Raw genomic sequence first — 22,208 nt, forward strand, 5'->3', positions numbered from 1 at the left:
AATAACAGAAATATTGTGTTTAAATACCAGTATATGGTTGGACCCTTTAAAAAGAGCAAAATGTACAATAATTATCAACATGTTAATATAACAATAATAATTATTATTATAACAATAATAATAATTATCAACATGTTAATATTACAATAGAAGTAGTAATCAGATTTTCTTTTTCCTTTTTTTTGTTACAACTTTTTTTAACATCTTTATTGGAGTATAATTGTTTTACAATGGTGTGTTAGTTTCTGCTTTACAACAAAGTGAATCAGTTATACATATACATATGTTCCCATATCTCTTCCCTCTTGCATCTCCCTCCCTCCCACCCTCCCTATCCCACCCCTCTAGGTGGTCACAAAGCACAGAGGTGATCTCCCTGTGCCATGCGGCTGCTTCCCACTAGCTATCCACCCTACGTTTGGTAGTGTATATATGTCCATGCCACTCTCTCACTTCGTCACAGCTTACCCTTCCCCCTCCCCATATCCTCAAGTCCATGCTCTAGTAGGTCTTTGTTTTATTCCCGTCCTACACCTAGGCTCTTCATGACATTTTTTTTTCTTAGATTCCATATATATGTGTTAGCATACGTTATTTGTTTTTCTCCTTCTGACTTACTTCACTCTGTATGACAGACTCCAGGTCTATCCACCTCAGTACAAATAACTCAGTTTCATTTCCTTTTATGGCTGAGTAATATTGCATTGTATATATGTGCCACATCTTCTTTATCCATTCATCTGTTGATGGACTCTTAGGATGCTTCCATGTTCTGGCTATTGTAAATAGAGCTGCGATGAACATTGTGGTACATGACTCCTTTTGAATTATGGTTGTCTCAGGGTATATGCCCAGTGGTGGGATTGCTGGGTCATATGATAGTTCTATTTGTAGTTTTTTAAGGAACCTTCATACTGTTCTCCATAGTGGCTGTATCAATTTACATTCCCACCAACAGTGCAAGAGTGTTCCCTTTTCTCCACACCCTCTCCAGCATTTATTGTTTCTAGATTTTTTGAAGATGGCCATTCTGACTAGTGTGAGATGATATCTCATTGTAGTTTTGATTGGCATTTCTCTAATGATTAGTGATGTTGAGCATTCTTTCATGTGTTTGTTGGCAATCTGTATATCTTCTTTGGAGAAATGTCTATTTAGTTTTTCTGCCCATTTTGGGATTGGGTTGTTTGTTTTATTGTTTTTGAGCTGCATGAGTTGCTTATAAATTTTGGAGATTAATCCTTTGTCAGTTGCTTCATTTGCAACTATTTTCTCCCATTCTGAGGGTTTTCTTTTGGTATTGTTAATGGTTTACTTTTCACTTGTTTATCTTTCACTTGTCATGGCAACATCCTTTGAACCAAGACTGAAAACTCAAAATAAATAGAGGTACCGGAAGAATGGAAGTGTGGTTTCAGCATAAGCGCCTAGCTGTTACATTAAAAATATCCTTTTTTAATAAATTTTGATCTAAAATTATCATTTTGCATTATTGTCTCTGCAATAAAAATATGGTGCATAAGCAAAAGCTATAATGAAACCTCATGTAATTAGAGTTTTAGCTCTTCTCCACTGAAGTTGATGAGTTTCCCCTTATCTACAGAGTCCACATTAGCTTTAACATTTTCAACTTTCATTTTTGCAGACACGACTTCCTTGGGTGAAATGTCACAGAAATATGGAAGATGCTTCAGTGAAGTTCTTCACACTCCTTAATGATTAAACTTCTAAGGAACCTTCTGTAATCCTTTCCAGAGCTTTAACTTCAGTTCATCAAATCACAGTATTGTAACTTCAATTAAATTGTGCAGATAATTTCAATTTATGGGTATATTTTAAATATATATTTTAGTTATTCATGAATGGTTAGTTGGCCCCAAACCTTACTTTTCTAAGAAACACAATATAGTGAAAGGCTTTCTATGTGCAGTTACCATTTACATATATTATTGAAGAATAATAACTGAAGACTGATTTCTTTCAGTAAAATTTAGGTACAATCATTTGTTTATAATTGGGGAACAAGAAAAGACAATGCTGTATAGTTTCTCTTGAAGTTTTACTTCTCTCGTATCCTTTGTCTGTGAGGCTCTTGGGTAATGATTATGAAACTAGGCTTCTCTTGTATTCAAATGTCAATCCAGTTCAACCAAATAAAATACAGTCCCAGTTCCAGAAACAAGAGAAAAATATCTCTGAGCAGAAAAAAGCAGCAGTAATTAAGTCCATAAACTTTATTCCCCCAATGAACTGAGAAACACTGCAGGTCAGAGCACATTGACTTAGAACTAGGAAATGAGGAATATTATTCATTTGCCAAGTTTGGCTATCTCATGTCCCTTAACAACTTTCCATTTTTCTAAATTACAACTTATAGTTAATTAAGAGTAGCGGTGGCTGATTATGAAAACAACTACACACAGAAGTAACAGATGAAAGTATGGGGAAGTCAAAGAATCACCAAGTAGGAAATCACCAAAGCACTTGGGGCCAGTTAAGTTCACCTAATTGTAGCACAGTATGTTTTAGCACATTACAATAAAGTCTTTTTGTTGTTAATCACTCATCTAAGAATCCATTTAATTTGTTTCATATACTGTGTTTAATAAAGCATTGAAGAATATATGAGAATGATTTCTTTAAAAAGATTCAAATTATTTTTAATTGGCCTATGAAAGCATAAATTTTGGTATTCTGGAAAGCTCAGCTCTCAGCAAAACTGTGTTGTTCTTGTAATTTAGATGCATAAGCCCATTGCGCATTGGATATGCTTTCAAAAAATAAAGATAACTTATTCCTTGGACCAGAGATTTAGCATAAGTCAGCAGAAAACACTTCTTTAAACCCTAGTAATCACTGTCAAACAGACCTGATATGTGGGAAGAAAAAAGTTTGGTCAGCAGAGCAAAGGTTTATTTTAGACTAAAAAGGAAGACTGTGATGAGAAGGTATAGTCATATTAGAAGAAGAGGAGGGAAATGAGTTGTTGTTGATCTTAACTAAAAATGAATTAACGTTCAATACAAAGAACAAAATAAACTCAGACATAGAGATGAACATATGCACTTAGAATACAAAATGGTTTTGTATATAACTTCTCCTTGAGGGGGGAAATTTTCTAACTCCTGAAAGACTTTAAGTTTAGGAAACAACTGAAACTGAATGATTCTTTTAATTGTAATAGAGGAGCCTTAGCAAAGAGAACTGAATTTTGAGAAATCTCACTGATTCTTCCATTTCTGTTCATAAACTTACATTAGAAAGTTAGAGGTACACAGACAGATATCCTGCAGGACTCACTATTTGAAAGAATTATTTAAGTTATAATTGCTCTTGCCCACCTTTCCCAACTTTCTGATGAATTATAGAAATATGTCTAATTCCTTAGAAGCTCTTTCTTTCCTTTTTCTCCCCTTTGGATATTTGTCAGCTGCTAATCCAACTGGGTGCTGTTGCTTCACGCTTTGACAAAAGGTATTAAAACCTACTTTAACCTAAACATTTCTCATGATAAAGATTTAAAGTTGGATTAAACAAATTGACTTCCTATCTCCTTTAATTTTTAAATTCAAAATTATGCTTATGGCCTCCATTTTAACTAAAGTAAGAAGTCACAGTGTATCGATTTATACTCTGTTCTAATGTGTAATGCATTTGTCTCATAGCATATACACAAGACTTACATGGAAAAAAAAAGAAAAGTGTTTTCTCCACTTATAACTATTTTTATTTCATATTTTAATTTTTACCACTACTTTATACAGAGTAGAAAATAAGTCAGCGGTATTCTAGTTTAAAATAAGGAATCCTTTTAACATAGCAGGAAATTTAAGACATAATTTCTGTTAAGAATATGATGAGTCATCTCATCTATTTGTATAACGCATTGTATATTACTAAATCCAGCTATATTTCATTGAAAGTCACCAGCTTAAAGGGACTTTTCATTTAGTTTCAAAGAAATAGATTACTTTTTATTTTTCTTTGTTCCTGTAAAAAGCTTCATAGAGCAAACTGTGAATATGGATTTCTGAGTTCTAGCATTAATTATATAACCAGTTTTTCATGGGGGATATTAATTCCTGGCTATACACACAGGAAAAATATCTAGCAAATTCTACCTTTAATCTACAGATATCTTTAGGGAATTAAACTTCTTAAAGCAAATTATAAAAAGAGAACAAATTATAAAAAGATGACTTTCTCTAAAAGGAAGAAGTATCAAAACATTATTTGAATGACATTACCCCTAAAGTTTACAAATGCATAAATATTGTTCAACTGCTCCAAAGTTAATAAACGTGAGATGATGAAAACAGGAGTTTTGTTTTTCTTTATGATAATATCATGTTTGTGTTCACAACAGGTGTAAATACGTGGGAACATTCAGGCATTATTGAGCAACCAATATTTATGTACATTTAAGTGACTCCTAACAAGTGTATTTAAAGCACTGCAGGCATGTTACTCAACTTGGTCAGTTTCGTGTATTTTTAATTTTTTTTTTAGTTTAAGCAATATTGTTCATTCTAGCTCATGAGATAGTCTTATCTTTAAGCACCACACAATTAACATCATGTAGGTAAACTGCATTTCCCCTGTTCTGTGACATAAGGGAATGCCTGTAGACTCATCCAGCCAGGTAGTCATTGATATTCTTTAATTATAAAGTTACTTCGACTATGTTTCTGTGCCACCACAGGTGGCAAACAAAAATGAAATTGGATTCCCAACCTTGAATTGATTAAATAAGTTTGCTCAGACGAGATGTAAACAAGAGCAGTTTGATGTGAAGACCTGGGGGGAAAAAATGAAGGAAAATCCAATGAGTTTTTGTTTTGTTTTACCTGACATTTTTTGTACACTGAGTCTAGTCTCTCGCAGATGTGCTGAGAGCCTCAAATAATTTGTGATATTGTGCAGGAGGCAGAGATGAGAATTAAGGGACCCAAAAGCAAATTGTTCTGTATGAAAATTTTCTTAATATCTATCTCTGAAGCATCTAATACTTCTTTCTCCTAGAGTTCGATAAACAATAGATTTCTGCTTCCTAGTAATGTATTCCTTTGGTTGTAGTAGTCTCAGTGACAATTGTGCTAATGAACAGAAAAGAGATAGTAGCCAGCATAATCACAAAAAAAAGAGAAAGGGCAATGATGAACATTTTCCATAAATTGATACAATATAATTTAATTTTCCAAGACATTTTCTAAAATATTTTAAATAAATTTTATAAAATATAATTTCTCATATAAATTGGGACAATATAATTTAATTTTCCAAGACACTGACACTGTCTAAAATATTTTAATTGATAGCTCAACAGCCTAGTCATCTCTGGACAAAGCTATATGTAGACAATGAATTTATGAAAAGCATACAATAGACACAGCACTCCCAACTTCAGGTCTACAAAGCCATTCTGATAGTCCCATGCCATTCAGAAGTGCAACTGATTTGTCATCATTATTCACAACATAAGTTTTAAGCATGTAATATGCTGGATAAATTCTGCCACCGTTTCTTTATGTTTGAAATAGCTACAATCTTTAAGCAGTAAAGTGAGTAGATTTATAACTTTCTCTAATGTTCTTATCTTTTTTGGCATCCAGAGGAAAAACTTTAGACACAGTACTTCCAAAAGCAAGCTAAAAAAGAAACAAAACAAAATCTTTATTAGGAAGATTTTTGATTAAATGGTACATTTGAATAAAATAGTTTATGTATGCCTGAGTATGAGAGAAAGTTTTCTAAAACGAATGTTCAAATGGTAGTGATTAGCCTCATGAGGCTCTTTAAATTAATTAAAATTAAATAAAATGTGAAAATTCAGCTTCTCTATCACACTAGCCAACTTTCAAGTGCTCAATAATGCCTAGTGGCCTGTAACTACCGTAATGGGCAGTGCAAATTAGAGAATGGTCACATCATCAAAGAAAGTTCTATTGGACAGCACTGTTCTACATTATAATGCGTATAATGCAGTTCAGAGAATACAGTAAGATGCACCCTTCTATTTAAGAGTTGGGGTAAGTTAAGTCCCAAAGAGAAAGTCACATAAGTAAAATCAGTGATAAATATGCTTCTGTGTACTGGAGAAAAAAGAAGGAAGAAAATTTAAAGTTTACTTTGCAGACCACCAAATGATATTTAAATAATTTGATCATCACATTGAGTCTTCACATTCTGATCATAAAGTGATGTTTCAGAAAAATCAAACCAATTTGAACAGCATTTTAATCTTCAAATGAATGAATGAGTCATTTTAAATCTTCTGTGGGTTGTTCCCAATCAATTGTCCAACTTACATTAGCTTCATCTAATTAATTACAAATTTCTCTAATTTCCTTCAATCTAAATGGTTTATAAAATGAAGACCTTGGGGAGATGGGTCTTCGGTTCACTATTGATTAATAGGATGCACAATAAAAATGAGTTGAAAAACTCAGTAAAGACACTCTTTGCCATAAATGATAAAAGTCTATCTTCCTGCCTAGGTTTCTCTCCCTACCTCCACTCATTCTGTAAACTGTGACCCTAGCGCTCATCAGTGCAGACACATAGAGTGTTATGATAGCACTCAGAATCTACTTTTCATTCCTAAAAGAGCCAGCGTTTTCTTTAAACAAAACCACATTCAAATCCTATGCAAGCAGAAGTTTATTTTCAGACAGTAAACTGAAGAACTTGGCCCTCTAATCCAATCTTCTTTTTATAGTATTTTGGAAAGTCCCTTTCTGTCCCTTTGGATATCTTTGAATATCTCAGTCTGGAAGGAAAAAGAAATCTACACATATCCCAGATTTATACCACAAGAGTAGATCAATTAAGTATGCGCTGGAACATAGTTTGGAAATTTTCCGGACCATTTGAAGGGAACTTTCATGAATGGTATCCCCAGTAGAGCCAACTCCTCAATGCTTATTTATCATTTATCATTTATGTGAAGGAAAACCCTAGCCAGCATTCAGGTGTCTCTTGATGTCTATCTGGTTCACTCTTGTAATTCCCATTTTTAGCATGATGTTAGGTGTTGGACAGTTATATTTTTAATGAATGGAAGAATTTAGCAGCTGTCGGTCAACTATATATTAACTAATTCAACAAATTACAATAATTCACAGTAAGTGTAAGATACTCTTGCTTTAAGCTGAATCTCTGAGTCCATTTTACCATCATACATTGCTATTTATGATGGACTGTTTCTAGTTAAGCCAATAAACACCACACTTCAGATATGATGTGGGTTGTTTTTGTCACCTAACCTGGGCATCTAATTCATATGTTTATCACCATAAATATTTACTTTGTTCCTACTACATACACATATGTTTTAATATCTTCTTGCTTAAAAACAAACACAAAGCTTCCTTGACTCCCTCAAGCTACTCTAATATCCCAACTTTTACTACCCTTTAGAAAAAATTCCTCAAAAGAGTTGTCTGTTGTTAGTCATTCCTGTTGTTTTGTCATATTCTCTTTAACCATAAGTCCACCAGATAATTCCTGTCAAAACCATTAAAACCCTTCCCATTGCTATTCAGATGGAAAATCTCAGTTCTCATTTTACTGGACCTATCATAGCTATAGAACAGCTGAACTATTTCTTCCTGGAAACAGTTTTTGTTTTGTTTTGTTTTGTTTTTGTATGCGGGCCTCTCACTGTTGTGACCTCTCCCGTTGCGGAGCACAGGGTCCGGACGCGCAGGCTCAGCGGCCAAGGCTCACGGGCCCAGCCACTGCGCGGCACGTGGGATCTTCCCGGACCGGGGCACGAACCCGTGTCCCCTGCATCGGCAGGCGGACTCTCAACCACTGCGCCACCAGGGAAGCCCGAAACAGTTTTCTTATCTGACTTCCAAGGCATTTTTTTCTTTGTCGCCTTCTTCCTCAGTAGCTGCTTCTCCTCAGCCTCCTTTGTTAATTCTCTCTCATCTGCCCAGTCTCTAACCTTGGTGTGGCCTGGGACTTGGCCTTGGATGTCTTCTGTTTTTTTTTGTTTTTTTTTTGTTTTTTTTTTTTTTTTTTGCGGTATGCGGGCCTCTCACTGCTGTGGCCTCTCCCGTTGCGGAGCATAGGCTCCGGACGCGCAGGCCTAGCGGCCATGGCTCACGGGCTTAGTTGCTCCGCGGCATGTGGGATCTTCCCGGACCAGGGCACGAACCCGTGTCTCCTGCATCGGCAGGCGGATTCTCAACCACTGCGCCACCAGGGAAGCCCGGATGTCTTCTGTTTTATACCTGTCTAGAGTGATTCCCTAGACAGTCTCATCACAATACCAAGCAATATTGATATGCAGATAACTGTCAAATTTAGATCTGGCAGTCTGGGCTACTTCCCTAAACTCAGATGTATATACTCAGTGGTTTACTTAAATCATTACTGGGAAGATTTTGTTATACACGTCATAACAAGATCAAAATATCTGTTGTAGAGGTAGGATTCTCCAACTGTTCCTTGAATTTCTCCACATTCCCCAGGGGCTTCCCCAACCCCGCTAAGTTAGCTTGAGATCATGTGCCTAATTTTGGCAGGTAAGGGTGCATTTACCTCCATGTTTTTCCTATCCTGCTACAAGGACACATGGTGCAGGGACAAAGTGAAGGAAAATGACCAAGGTACCTAAGGCTTCATGTAAACACAAAATAAATCTTAAACCAAGTTACACCACTGAGATTGTAAGGTTATTTTGTTGATGTGCTTTGCCTAATTTATCCCAAAATACACTTTGAAAATTTGAGGGAGTGTGGTACTCTAAGAAGAACCTAAGTGATGGCACAGTCTCAGCAGTTGATTAATGGCAGACAAGGAAATTGATATCATAGGCTGGAAACAGGAAGAGCCACTTTACAAAGTAGCATAGTATGTAGTAAAACTGACATCTGCAACAGTTCAGGTTCAGATTGTTTCTCTTGAATTTCTACAAGAAAAACTAGGAAAACAGAATATTGGCTGTATTTTTAGGTTGCTGTTGGATACACTTAGCCAGGTATTGCAAGAAATAGTAAGCTTAAGAAGAAAATGGTGTCTTTGCAAATAAATAAAAAGAAATAGAGATAGTTCAGAAATACAAGATCTTGAAATATTGCAAGAGCTGTTTCTGGATCCCAAATCTATAAAATGGGATTTTAAATGACTCTAAGTGAGTGATGCCAGGTAAATATCAACTGGAATAAGGAGCTCAGGGCACAAATCAGATTATATGTATAGCCTTCAAAGTATGTTCCAGATGACTTCAAGGCAACTCAGTTGGGGATGAGAATGCAAAAGAGTTAAAATTGTTTAAAAACGATTGTGTGTAGCAAATAGCTGAGAAACTTTCTAAACTGTTCCAAGAACACCATTGGCAAAGAAGCCATAAACCCTAGAATAAAAAATGTCTTTGAAAGAGTCATGTACCAAAATGTTCATTGCAGCTCTATTTACGATAGCCAGGACATGGAAGCAACCTAAGTGTCCATCAACAGATGAATGGAGAAAGAAGATGTGGCACATATATACAATGGAATATTACTCAGCCATAAAAAGAAATGAAACTGAGTTATTTGTACTGAGGTGGATAGACCTGGAGTCTGTCATACAGAGTGAAGTAAGTCAGAAGGAGATAAACAAATACCGTATGCTAACACATACATATGGAATCTAAGGAAAAAAAAAATGTCATGAAGAGATTAGTGGTAGGACGAGAATAAAACACAGACCTACTAGAGCATGGACTTGAGGATATGGGGAGGGGGAAGGGTAAGCTGTGACGAAGTGAGAGAGGGGCAGGGACATATATACATACCAAATGCAAATTGGATAGCTAGTGGGAAGCTGCCGCATAGCACAGGGAGTTCACCTCTGTGCTTTGTGACCACCTAGAGGGGTGGGATAGGGAGGGTGGGAGTGAGGGTGATGCAAGAGGGAAGAGATATGGGAACATATGTATATGTATAACTGATTCACTTTGTTGTAAAGGAAAAACTAACACACTATTGTAAAACAGTTATACTCCAATAAAGATGTTTTTAAAAAATGTCTTTGACATTTTAAGACCAAATAAACCTTGGGTCTTCAACTTTGTGAGAGTAGGAGGAGACCTGAGAAAATTGTGCAATCCTCAAGAAGGGAATATTCCCCAAGGAGCCCATATGCTGTGCCCAGGAATGAACATGAAAAAGCCAAAAAAGCAAAAACCTCAGAAAGGGTGAAGCCAGGGGAAATAACACAGTGGACAAAGCACTCCACACTAGCAGGTCCTAATCAAGAAACCATTCTCCATCTCCAGGGTATGAAACTTTTATAATATTTGCCCAGTGGGATTTCAGAATTGCTGGAGGCCAGCATACTTGATGTTGTGTGTCTCTTGTTCTTTTCCTCTGTGAATAAGATTATTGATTGTGATTATCCAGTCCCTGTTCCTCTGCCAATTATTGAATTTTGTCCTTTTAGCTGATAGGTCTGTGAATGAAGAGGAACCACGTTGTATTTGACAAAGATTAGTATCTCCTGGAGGGCTTATTCTTTGTTCTGGGTGCAACAGTGAAAGGAGTTTGGAGTTGTCTCTAATGGGAGATGGTTGAGTATAGCCTATGTGGTTAAGAAAAGATCAAAGGATTAACTGTGGTTGAGGCAGTACTCTCCAAGTACTATATGTGCTTGCTAACATTTATTAGCCTGTCTTGCCAATATTTTGATGGCAGCCCAAGTGATTAATTCTAGGCAATGGACTTCAGTAGAAGTGATGCATGTCTCCAAACTGAGTTCTGAACTGAGGCAGTTGAGAGCTGGGATGCATCCTCTATCCTTTCCTGTAATTTGGTAATCTTGGAGGTAGTCAAGCTACAGCAATAATCTAGGTGATATAGCCACAAAATAGAGGAGGGTTATACTATGTGCATTGAACTTTATGATTGGATTTTATTATATTAGGTCTCTGAGATTTAGATTATAATTGGTAACACATCACAGCCTAGGCTATACTAACTATGGAAAGGTCCAGCAAATCTCTATTTCAACACTTTTCTACCACCAAACTTACCTCGCTTATTAGGATGGGAAGAAGATAGACCACCTATAGCATAAGACATCTCAGCATCCTTTGCCTCCATGAGCTGCTCTTTCAGTTTTTCCAGCTGTTAAAAATCAAATATGAAAAGTATTAATCTTTAATAACAGCAATGTTTTTTTCTATTGAAGAAGAAGAAAGATAGACAAAGAAAGGGAGAAGGAAAGATGGAAGAAGGGAAGGAGGAACATAAAAGGAAATAAAACTAATAAATGAAAATAAACAAAAAGAATTAAATAGAAAAATAAAATGAAACTTGCATTTAGAAACTGGCTGGGAAAAGTCCATGACTTAACAGATGATCAGGAACAAACAGGCTTATGGTGAAGGAAGTCAAGTCTGAGTGTTCATTAATGGGGAGCCTGTAAACACAACCTGTGTAGCTGGTCTTGATATTAAGTCACCTATAATGACCAGTCATTTTCAAGGAGTTCCAAAGAGTTATGTGAATGTTTGGATTTCTTGAAATATTTGTCCCTTCTAGCAGTAAGTGAGAAGTATTTTGAGGCCCTAGGGTTTCCACCCAGAGTGTAAGCCATGTTAATTTTTAGCAAGCTCACTGGTTGCCTAAACCCTAAAGACCTAACTCTATCAAAATAGAACTCAGCCTGAGCTACTGCATGCGTCCATGTCCTAGATGCTAAGAATTGATGGGGCATAATTCTCTCTCACAAACAGCTGTACAGTTTGTATAATAGTGGATTTGCATGCAGTTGTGTTTGAGAGAGTTAAGAAATCATCTAATCCAATGATTTTCCAATTTTCTTCATAGCAAGGAGTCAGGGGATAAGGTTGTTAAGGGGCTTTCGGTACCGAGGCCAAATGCAGGTCAAGAAAACAGCACTACAGGCCCCTCCCTCGCCAAACTAGCTGTTTCAAACAGAGCAGCTCCACTTTTATATATTTCATTTACTGAGACCACATACAACTTGTTTGGAAAAAAAAATTTCCACTTTAAAAAATAATAATAACTTGAAAACCACCAATCTAGTTATAGCCTCCTATTTTACAGATGAGGAGCTTTAGGTTCAGAGAATTTTAATTCTTCCGTGGTCTCATAGGTAATTGGAGAGCCGAGTCTAGAATCCAGATTTCTAAACATTTTATCCCATGATCACTTCAGTCATGGCTCTGTTCTGTTTTCTTTATTTTTTAGTAGAATTTGATTTTTTTTTTCCTAGCAAATTACTTCACTCTTCCTCTAGCAGGAATAAAGGTTTTATAATAGAGTATTAATAATTTTAACAACTATTATGTCAAAGGAAAGTGTCTTTTGGTTATTATTAAAATTGAAATTTTAAGTATTTCACATTCTCACCTGGTTAAGTTCTTCCAATTTGTTAGCCAGCTGTATATCTGCAAGACACATTTATCATATGAAAAATATACATTGCAAGTCATATTTAATTCATTTCAGGTCATACATTCAAGGAAGACAAAGGTCTTTTTTGTATGATTTGAGATCACCCACCTGTCCCTAATATAAAGGCCCAAGCATTTTTCAATGCCTGGAATACTGAAATATAATCAGTAATGTAATGAGCAAATACCTAATTTCTATCAGTAAGCACAGAGTTTTTAAAAATAAACCATAGTTCTAACAAGGACTAGTATTTAGATATAAGCTATTTTACTGACATGGGGAAATTCTCATGAAATAATATTAAGTAAAAAAATCAGGACACAAATCTTATCTATATAATTCAATCAAGAAGGAAATTTCCAGAAATTCATATCAACTCCCTCTGGGTTTTACAATTTGAGTATAGCGCTTTTTTTTATAATTGTGTTCAATTTTCTTCAATGAAAATATCTTATTAATTTTAAAATCCTGTATTTTAAAAGTATTTATTAAGGTATTGTTTTAACTGGTACATTGTACCGTGAATAGACAATTTTTTTATAAGAACAGATGTTTTCTGAGAGGGTACCACATTATCATATTGTCACACTGTCTCTCAGGTTAGACTTGCTAAGTTTCTGACAATATTTGTCATTTCTTGGAGACCAGTCTGATGCATAATTATAAATCAGCTTCTCCTGTTCTTCAAAGAAAAAAAAATCTCAGTTGGTATAGGCTAAATTTCCCAATGGTTGCTACTCCAACCATTTCCCAAATTGAAAGAATTTGATTGCAAAAAAAGTGCTAACTTAACTGCCACAAACCCATAGTTAATGAGAAATTTCTAGTGGAAACCTGTTTTAAAATATTTAGTGATACTCTTGAAGCATTTAGTAAAAAATAATATTAACCGTACCAGTGGGATTTGCTTAGGTGAGAGGAAAATACGACTAAAGATAACTATTGAGTAACTAGATAGTTACTGATCTCATTAGGACTCTCATACTGAACAAAATAAGATTTTAATATTTTTTAATAACACCATTGCTTTTAGCGTGAATACAAAATAAGAAAGACATTTGAGCCTTCAATGCAGCATTAAAATTCGTAATTATTATTTTATTTAATATAAATTAACATGTAGAAAGAACAGGTCAGAAGATGGAGTAAATAAAGTTTGACTTTATTCTTAACTCACCAATGTTGGAAGGTCTTTGGAAATCAAAATTTTTATTCAGTAGAGCCAGCAATAGTTCTTCGCGATCTGTATCTTCTTTATCTGGAAACAATTCATTCCCTATAATAATTACCTCAATGTAGTGAAACCTCCATTTTCAATCTGTGTCACTGAACAGGTTTCTGAATAAATACGTTTTACAGGTATCTATAATCACTATCAATTACTATATGCACTCTCAGTGTGTATACTCACAAATAAAATGTGTATATAGAGAGGTGTGTAATCCAAAAAGATGGGCTGTTTTAAAAATTGTTGAATGTATGTGAACACTCAAAGAGAGATTGTGAGAGAGAGAAGGAAGCAGAGATAGAGAATATACCTGGAAGGTTACAGACTAAATTTTACCTGTAATTATTTCTGGGTTAGTAGAATTGCAGGTAAGTTTTACTTTCTGTTTTTTCATCTGTGTTTTTAAAAAATTTTCTACTATTGTGTTTAACATAAGAAATATGAATTAAAAGTTGTTTTTAGAAGAAAAAATAACATTTGATTTTGAGATTTTATTTGATACACATTAAAATATGAGCCTTTTTGTGTTCTGGGAATTGCCTTTGAATCATCCAAGGCAACCCTGTGGAAGAGGTAAGACAGTGCCTACTTTTTCCATATTGATATCTTTCCATCTTTGTCCATTTACCTCCCAGCCTACTCATTGGTCAGATGCCCAGCTATCTCAGCATTCTAAAAACAGAAAAATCACCCAAATTTTCATAAATACTTTAATTCTGGAGGAGAAGTCAGGACAATAGACTTTATTCAAGTTATAAAAAATGAAGAGTCAACAAGATTTTAATGCAAACAAAATAATAATTAGTGTGTTATAAACAAAATGAACTTTGTGAGGTGGCCTAAAAAGTCAAACCTTTATGGTACAATTTCTATAGGGTCATTCTTCCCTCTATCTCCTCATAATAACTGATATTGTATGGACAAAAGGTAGATTAGTGAGTTTATTTAACAGTGGGAATTTAACAGTGGGAATATTGTGGTTTCAATTAGAGAAATGGCTCATAATTTAGCTAGATTCTTCCTTTAAATTGTTTCTTTCCCTGTGTCTACAAAATGTCAATTAATGAACTCAAGAAACTAAGTGGCTAATTAAAGGAATGAAAGCTTTGCTGAGAAAGAAAATAAATGACTTGGGGTATGTGACAGCATCAAAATTTTCTGCATTGACCAAAAATACTTATAGTTGCTCCATTTCCTCAATTTCAAAGTTCCTCAATTTCCATTACTTCACAGACATAGAAATTATTTGCGAAATTCTGGTTTTTTTTTCTTTGAGTAGTTAAAATAACAGACTATCAATGGAATTTTTGCTTAACATCAGTTAAACAAAGACCCTCAGAGATAATTTAGTTTAAGAGAAAGACATGACTATGCAATAGTGTAGTAATTTTTTATTATAGCTGTTCATTAAAATGTTAAATTACAATCTTTAAAATGCTTTAATTGAAAAAATAAGGAACATTGTGTAGCCAGGTGATAATGATTATTTGTTTCAGAAAGATAACTGTGATAAAAGAAACAGATTCATTGCCTTCAGTTTAGGGAATTTATAAGACTAGGAGGAAGGTAACTAGAAAAGTGATGATCTGAAGCATTTGTTTGCTGAATTTACAGACCACTTCTCTGCATATTTAAGTGGAACATTTTTTAAAAAGACAATTAATGTACTTACCATTCTTCACCAGTTTGGTTTCTAGTAATTACACCTGAATGACTGTCCTCAAAAATTCTTGTCACTAACTTTTAAGAAAACCACCTTTTGTAAGAATCTCTGAGGAAAAATTTTTTTCAAGAAATTAAAAATTTTTTTATTTCTAAAGTTAAGTAAGATATTGCCTAAGTAAAATAGCAAATAAGTCTTATTTCTTGTTTTTATCTTTAATTTTAAAACACATATAGCTTTAAAAGAAAAAACATGCATGTACTTTTCCTCCTTCTTTGAACTAAAAGTTAGTGTTGATAAAGATGTTTGAATAAAAAAATACCCAAGTGCAGATACCCCTTTAGCACAAATGATGGCAAAGTTACTCAGACATGAGAGAGTGATTACTTTTGTAAATACACAGGAAAAAACTGATCGATTACTACTTGAGATACTGAAGCTTAAAAGACAGTTGTCTCCTTGCTTGTCATTTGAAGGTGAAGATTTTTAAGGGATATAGACAAGAAACTTTACCAGAAAGAAACCTGGAAACCCCTCAAATGGTAGTATACCAAAAACATTAAATTGCCATAGCCTTTCTGGTCACAATATTCACTCCTCCACCGTTGGTGGTAGGCAGTTTGCCCAGTTTCAAGCTGATCCACTGAGGCAGGTTTTCGTATGGCCCCAAGCAAATGAAAACTGGCAGATTTTGCCATTGGTCTTGCATGGCCTCTAACAGAGAGGATGGTGACCCCTTGGTGTTCTGTCACCAGACAAATGCTTATTTGAAAACATGTGTCAAAAGACTAAAGTAAGTCAAACTAAGTCAAACATTAGTCAAACTAATCTTCTCCATTTATATATAATGAAACCGAGATCAAAGGGGGTCCCAGAAAGAAACCTTTCCTGTATGTTGCCAATGAAATATACATATCAATATGTGCTATTCTGGGATCAGAGTTGTTATCTAATTATAACCTAGCAAAATGTTTGAGCTGGATTTTTCTGTATTTCATATACACATGATATCAGAAGTTACAGTTACCACTAACTAACATCCTAATTTTTCAAAGTCCTTTATGAATGGCCAGATGTTTCCCTCCTCACACATATACACTGTGTTAAGAACACTGAAAATCCCATTATTTCACAGGAAAAACAATGAAGTCCTACCAAGTACAATGATTTTGACTGGCCAAAGACAAAATGTGAGTGCCGTGGATAAAATCCAGAATCTTTCATTCCCAGGCTTGTATTTAGGTCTCAGCCTTGTATTTGTTTTTCAAAGGGAAAATCCCTATAAATAAATAACAAGGGTTTCTGCAGTTTTATTTCCACTGTCAAAAGAACTGCTCTAATTTTCATTGACTTTTAAAGCCACATTTGAGGCAAAATGGTCGAGTAAGGTTGAATTAGATCTGAAAGGGGAAACTTAATCTCTTTTCTCAACCCAGTGTCATGTAAACAAAATGTATTACATTCTGTCTTGGTTTCCCCAAGTAAGAAAAAAGTAAAAGGCTATTTATCTCCCTCTTCCTGACAAGATCAGTTAGATGATAGATCACCTCAGAGTTTCAAACTGGAAGAGATATTAAAGAGCAATATTTTTAAGTTACTATTTTTAAAATGTAAAGAAATGTATAAAAGTTTCAATGAGGTTAAGTTGTTTGCCTAATAAATCAGCATTTAATCTAGCTCCACTGATTCCCAGATTAAAAGCTATTTCCACTACAGAATACACTGAAAATTGTAATGAAAGATCAAGGTACCATATTACAAGAGCAGAAACTTATTTTCTCTAACTTTATCATAGCATATGTTTGTACACGTCATAAATTAAATTATTTCATTTAACATGAATACCCTAAGTATGTTAGAAATCTGATAAATACAGTCAATGCGTAATGTGGCTGTTAGCATCATCCTCCTGAAAGTACTATGTAAATTTCCCCATGCATTACTCTCCCAAAATCTCTTCACACACAAGTTTCTATCTTGATGTGTTCTACTAGGAGCCACTCTCCTTTCATAAGTAACTTATTAATAATCTCATTGGATGAAAATCTCATTTTTCTTTCCTCAAGATGTATTTTTGAAATATGCATAGCACTGTATCACTATTTACACATTCCCATCTTTGGTCATGGAATAGAAATAAGAAACAGATGCCCCTGGATTAGAAAAAAAGAATGTAGTTGAAATTAATTTAGTACAGTGTCAGTTGAAATTAATTTACTTGAGAAGAGCAGCATCACAGATTACCTGTAACTTAAAACAGCAACTACTGAAGTGCTGTTTGATGATTAAATCATATTGATGTTTAAAACATTATTGCCATAGTGGTAGAAAAATCAAAGCAATGCAAACAGGAAGATAAGGATTACTTACCCACATGTAGGATTTTAGATTCGTATGTACATACCTTGGATAAAATATGGCAGCCCATGCACCGATTCTAAAAAGATCATTACAGATAAAGTTAAGAGTCCAAAACAAAGAGTGGTTGAGAGGATCTTATTCATGTTAAAAATCTTCTGTGCTAGCAGAAAAACTGACTATCCAGGTCAAGACGAATATTTCAATGGCTCTGGAATGCTGCAGAGACAACGTTTAAAAGGTGGCAAATGTGCTTCAACTACAAATGATCTGGACAAAGAGAAAAAAAGCTTATAAAATGTAGTGCACCCTGTCAACATGATTCACTTACTTGGAGAAGTGACAGGTTTGCTACTCAGTCAATGACAAGAAGAACCCAATCAATATATCTCATACTTGCCCATTTCACTAAAAGCATGCATTCCTATGCATGCACAAACACTCAAACACATGCACAGCATAAAGCAAAGACTGGGACTAGAGACCTGTGGGTTAGCTTTTCATAAAAATGAAATGGGAACAATGCCCTTCATTTGGCTAATTTAGCACCAGATGTGGTCTTCCGGATAGTAATATTATTTGCAAGCACCATTTCATTTTTAACCAACCAAATAGATTTGACCTGGGAAGAGCTCAAATTTGAAATGATCATAATGGGAACATTAACATATCACTCTGTTGGAGAAGGATGGTTTCATTTTGCTGCAAGCAGCACTTTTAAAAATTAAGGCTGACTCTTATTAATTCAAAGTTGGCAAATGTCCCATCAATTACTCTCTCTAATACTTGCTTTAATTGTGTTGGTTTTCTTTTTAAGTTAAAGTCTTTCAGTATATCTATAGTTCCAATTTTATGGCTCCAAAGATGCAATAATGACCAATGGCCTTGGCATTTACTCCTTCTCCCAAGCGACTTAAGGTGTATTTACTCTAAAACTGACTTGGTTCCACATGCATGAACTGCAGCACATGATGATCTTAAGGAGGTGCAGTAACAAAACTTTTCACCCACTGCTTTAATAAATTTTCTGAATAAAGTCTAAACTACTTAGTTTGATAGGCAGGACAGTTTCTTCTTCACAGACTTATTTTCCACTACATGTCTTTGTGCACAGCTATATTAGACTTCTAATTCCTGAACATATCCTGCACTTTCTACACTCCAGAACTTTGCTGATATATTTCTGTATGCATGGACTCTTCATCCCACTACCATTTTACCTTCTCAGTCCTCAAGCCTCTGATCAAATGTCACCAGCTCGGTTTAGTCTTCTGGATCTCTCTCTCTTTTTTTCCCTTATGGCCATAACATTTTTTAAAATTTTTATTGAAATATAGTTGATTTACTATGTTGTGTTAGTTTCAGGTGTACAGCAAAGTGATTCAGTTATACATATATATTATTTTTTAGATTCTTTTCCATTATAGGTTATTACAAGAGTATAGTTTCCCCTGCTACATATTTTTTTTAAACCTCCTTTGGACCGCTGCAACACTTTGTTGATAAATCTATCACAACTCAAAAATCCATTCTTTTTATTACAGTTATGCATGTGCGTGTCTGCCTCCATTATTAAATTGTCAATACTTTGAGAGCAATTATTGTTATAGTCATTTCTATTCCTATTTGCAAGTATCAGAGTGATTTAAAGGAAAAATAAGTGAAAACATAGTTGCTGTGTGAATAAATAATAACTGAAAGGTGTGGTAATTTAAAGGTAAAATGGGATAATGCTCTTCAACGTTATAGCTAGTTATAAAGCTAAATAAGTGAAAAGAATAGTTGCGATCCTTTAAATGTCTGTTTTTCCTTGAGCCTAAAATGTTAAGAATAAACATTGTCTTTGAAACCTGATTTTAAAAGTTTATCATGTTTCTGTCATTCAAATATACCTTGATGTTATCTATCATAGTTTATTCAGTAAGTTATTTAGATTAGCTTTTTGAACTATTTTCTAAAAACTGTATAAATATGGAAAATGGTATATCAGTATCACTTGATGAACAAAGAATTTACAAATGTGATGAAAAATAGTTACAAATTAAATTGTAAAGAAAAAAGAAAAATCATATATAAAATATATAGATAATAAATCTGATAAATCTTATATAAAATATACTGATAAATTTAATAATCCAAAATGAAGAAAGACCTGAAAATAAATTATTCAATGAAATGAGAAAGTTAAATATGAGTGAGCCAATATTAAAGACATGTTTAGCTCATGGCTCCTTAATTTAAAAAAATATATATTTTTAAATGTAAATAAGATTGTTCTGATTTTTTTAAATTTTGTTATATAGAACAAGGAACCCCATTTCTTATGGGGTTTGCCTTCTTAAAAGAGGCAAAATAATTGACTTGCCTTCTCTGATAGGGTTGGGTCTGATGACTCAAACACATTTGAAAAATTACTTTCTGACTCTATTAAAGTCTTGGGCTCTCTTTCCAGTAAGTAGAAAAATTGAACAATTTCATTTTGACCTCTCTGACCCTGTTAGTTCTTGGTAAAATTCCTGACATATAGTTAAATGAGTGAATGAAAACAGCAGGCAGAAGGAAGAAGGCAAAAACAGAGACTCTGACATTCTGACAAGTGAGTACATGGATTTTTTTTAAGAGTTCAGAATGGGCTTTATTTGTCAAAATTAAATAGAAATGTCTATTCAAATACCTTGACAATATTTTAAATTGAGTAATTTGTCTTTTTATTCTTAAATTGTAAGACTTCTTTATATTTTGGATACTAGTTCCTTATCAGATATATACTTTGCAAACATTTTGTATTCTGTCGATTGGCTTTTCATTTGTTTATGTGTCCTTTGAAGCATAAAAGTTTTTATTTGGATAAAGTCCAACTTATCTATATTTTCTTTTATCATTTTGTGTTTTGAGTATGGTATCTAAGAAACCATTGCCTGATGAAAAGTCATGGAGTCTTATGACTATGGGTTCTTTTAGAGTTTTATAGTTCTAGCTCTAAAATGTAGGCATTTGACCCATTTTGCATTAAGTTTTGCATATGATGTGAGGAAAATGTCCAGACTTATTCTTTTGCATGTGGACATCTAGTTGTCCCAGCACCATTTGTTGAAATTTCCCCATTGAATGGTCTCATCATTTTGTCTAAGCCAATTAACAATAAATATGTGGTTTTATTTCTGAATTCTTAATCCTATTTCATTATTCAATTTGTCTATCCTTATATTTATACTACATTGTCTTGACTAACGTAGCTTTGTAGTAAGATTTGAAATCAGGAAGTGTGAGACTTCCAACTTTTTACTTTTTTTCTGGATCACTTGTATTTCTGTATAAATTTTTGCATTAACTTGCCTATTTCTGTGAAAAAAGGTAACTGGGATTCTGATAGGAATTGCCTTGAATTTGTAGATCAATTTAGGAAATATTGCTGTCAAGTCTTTCAATCCATAAACAAAGGATATTTTTCCAACTATTTAGGTCCTTAATTATTTTCAAAGTTGTTTTGTAGTTTTCAGTGAACAAGTCTTACACTAATTTTATTCAATTTATTCCTATGTAGTTTATCTTTTTGTTGCTATAGTAAATGGAATTATTTTCTTAACTTAATATTTGCATTGTTCATTGCCAGAGTATAAAATACAATTGAATTTGTATAATGATCTTGTTTCTTGCAGATTTGCTCACCTCATTTATTAGCTCTAACATTTATGTTTGTTGGTTTTGCAGATTCCTGCAGATTTTCTATTTAGAAGACTGTGTCATCCACAAATACAATTTTACTCTTTCCTTTCTAATCTAGGTGCCTTTATTCATTTCTCCTACCAATTGTTTTGGCTATAACCTTCAGTACAATGTTGAATAGAAATGGTGAGAGTAGATCTATTTATCTTGTTCCTGATCTTAGGTGGAAAAGTTTTCAATCTTTCACCTTTAAGTATGATCTTAGTTCTGAACTTTTTGTAGATGCCCTTTACCAGGTTGAAGAAAGTCCCTCAACTCTTAGTTTGTTGAGTGCTTTTATTGTAACAGAGTGTTGGATTTTGTCAAATTTTTTTCTCATCTATTGAGATGATCATGTGGTTTCATTCTTTATTCTACTACTGTGGTGTATTTCATTGATTGATTTTTGTGTGTTAAATGAAACTTGTATTCCTGGGGTAAATTCCATTTGTTCATAGTGTTTGATTCTTTTGAATATGTTACTAGATTCAGTTTGCTAATATTTTATTGAGGTTTTTTACATCTATATTTATAAGGAATATTGTTCTGTAATTTTCTTTTCTTGCTTTGTCATTGTCCACCTTTAGTATCAAGATATCACTGGCATCTTAGAACTAATTGGGAAATGTTCTTTTATCTTTTAATTTTTTAAGACTTTCTGGAGGGAGGAGTCAAGATGGCAGAATAGGAGGAGGCAAATTTGCCTCTCCTCACAAGTACATCAAGAATACATCTACAGATGGAACAGTTCCCACAGAGGACCTGCTGAACACTAGTGGAAGATCTCAGACACATAAAAGTATAAGAAAAATTCCCACACTACTGGGTGGGATGAAAGAAA

The 22,208-nt window shown here is 34.1% G+C and overlaps 2 protein-coding genes across 2 annotated transcripts in view; one reads left to right on the forward strand and one right to left on the reverse strand.

The window, feature by feature from the left end:
* OSTN (osteocrin) overlaps positions 1 to 1,821 on the forward strand; it is a 30,162-nt gene extending 28,341 nt beyond the window's left edge. Inside the window, exon 5 of the mRNA XM_059064255.2 lies at positions 1,646 to 1,821. The gene's annotated coding sequence lies outside the window, so the exon portion shown is untranslated. The remainder of the gene's footprint in view (positions 1 to 1,645) is intronic.
* Positions 1,822 to 5,622: 3,801 nt separating this feature from the next.
* UTS2B (urotensin 2B) lies at positions 5,623 to 17,808 on the reverse strand. The gene is made up of 5 exons (XM_059064256.1): positions 17,709 to 17,808; positions 13,591 to 13,689; positions 12,369 to 12,406; positions 11,024 to 11,117; positions 5,623 to 5,648 (listed from the first exon to the last, which is right to left on the reverse strand). Exons 1-5 carry the CDS (start codon positions 17,806 to 17,808, stop codon positions 5,623 to 5,625), a joined length of 357 nt encoding a protein of 118 aa, XP_058920239.1.
* Between the last annotated feature and the right edge of the window lie 4,400 nt (positions 17,809 to 22,208).

Source organism: Kogia breviceps, chromosome 5 (assembly GCF_026419965.1).
Source record: "Kogia breviceps isolate mKogBre1 chromosome 5, mKogBre1 haplotype 1, whole genome shotgun sequence".
In the NCBI taxonomy this organism is placed as follows: Eukaryota; Metazoa; Chordata; class Mammalia; order Artiodactyla; family Physeteridae; genus Kogia; species Kogia breviceps.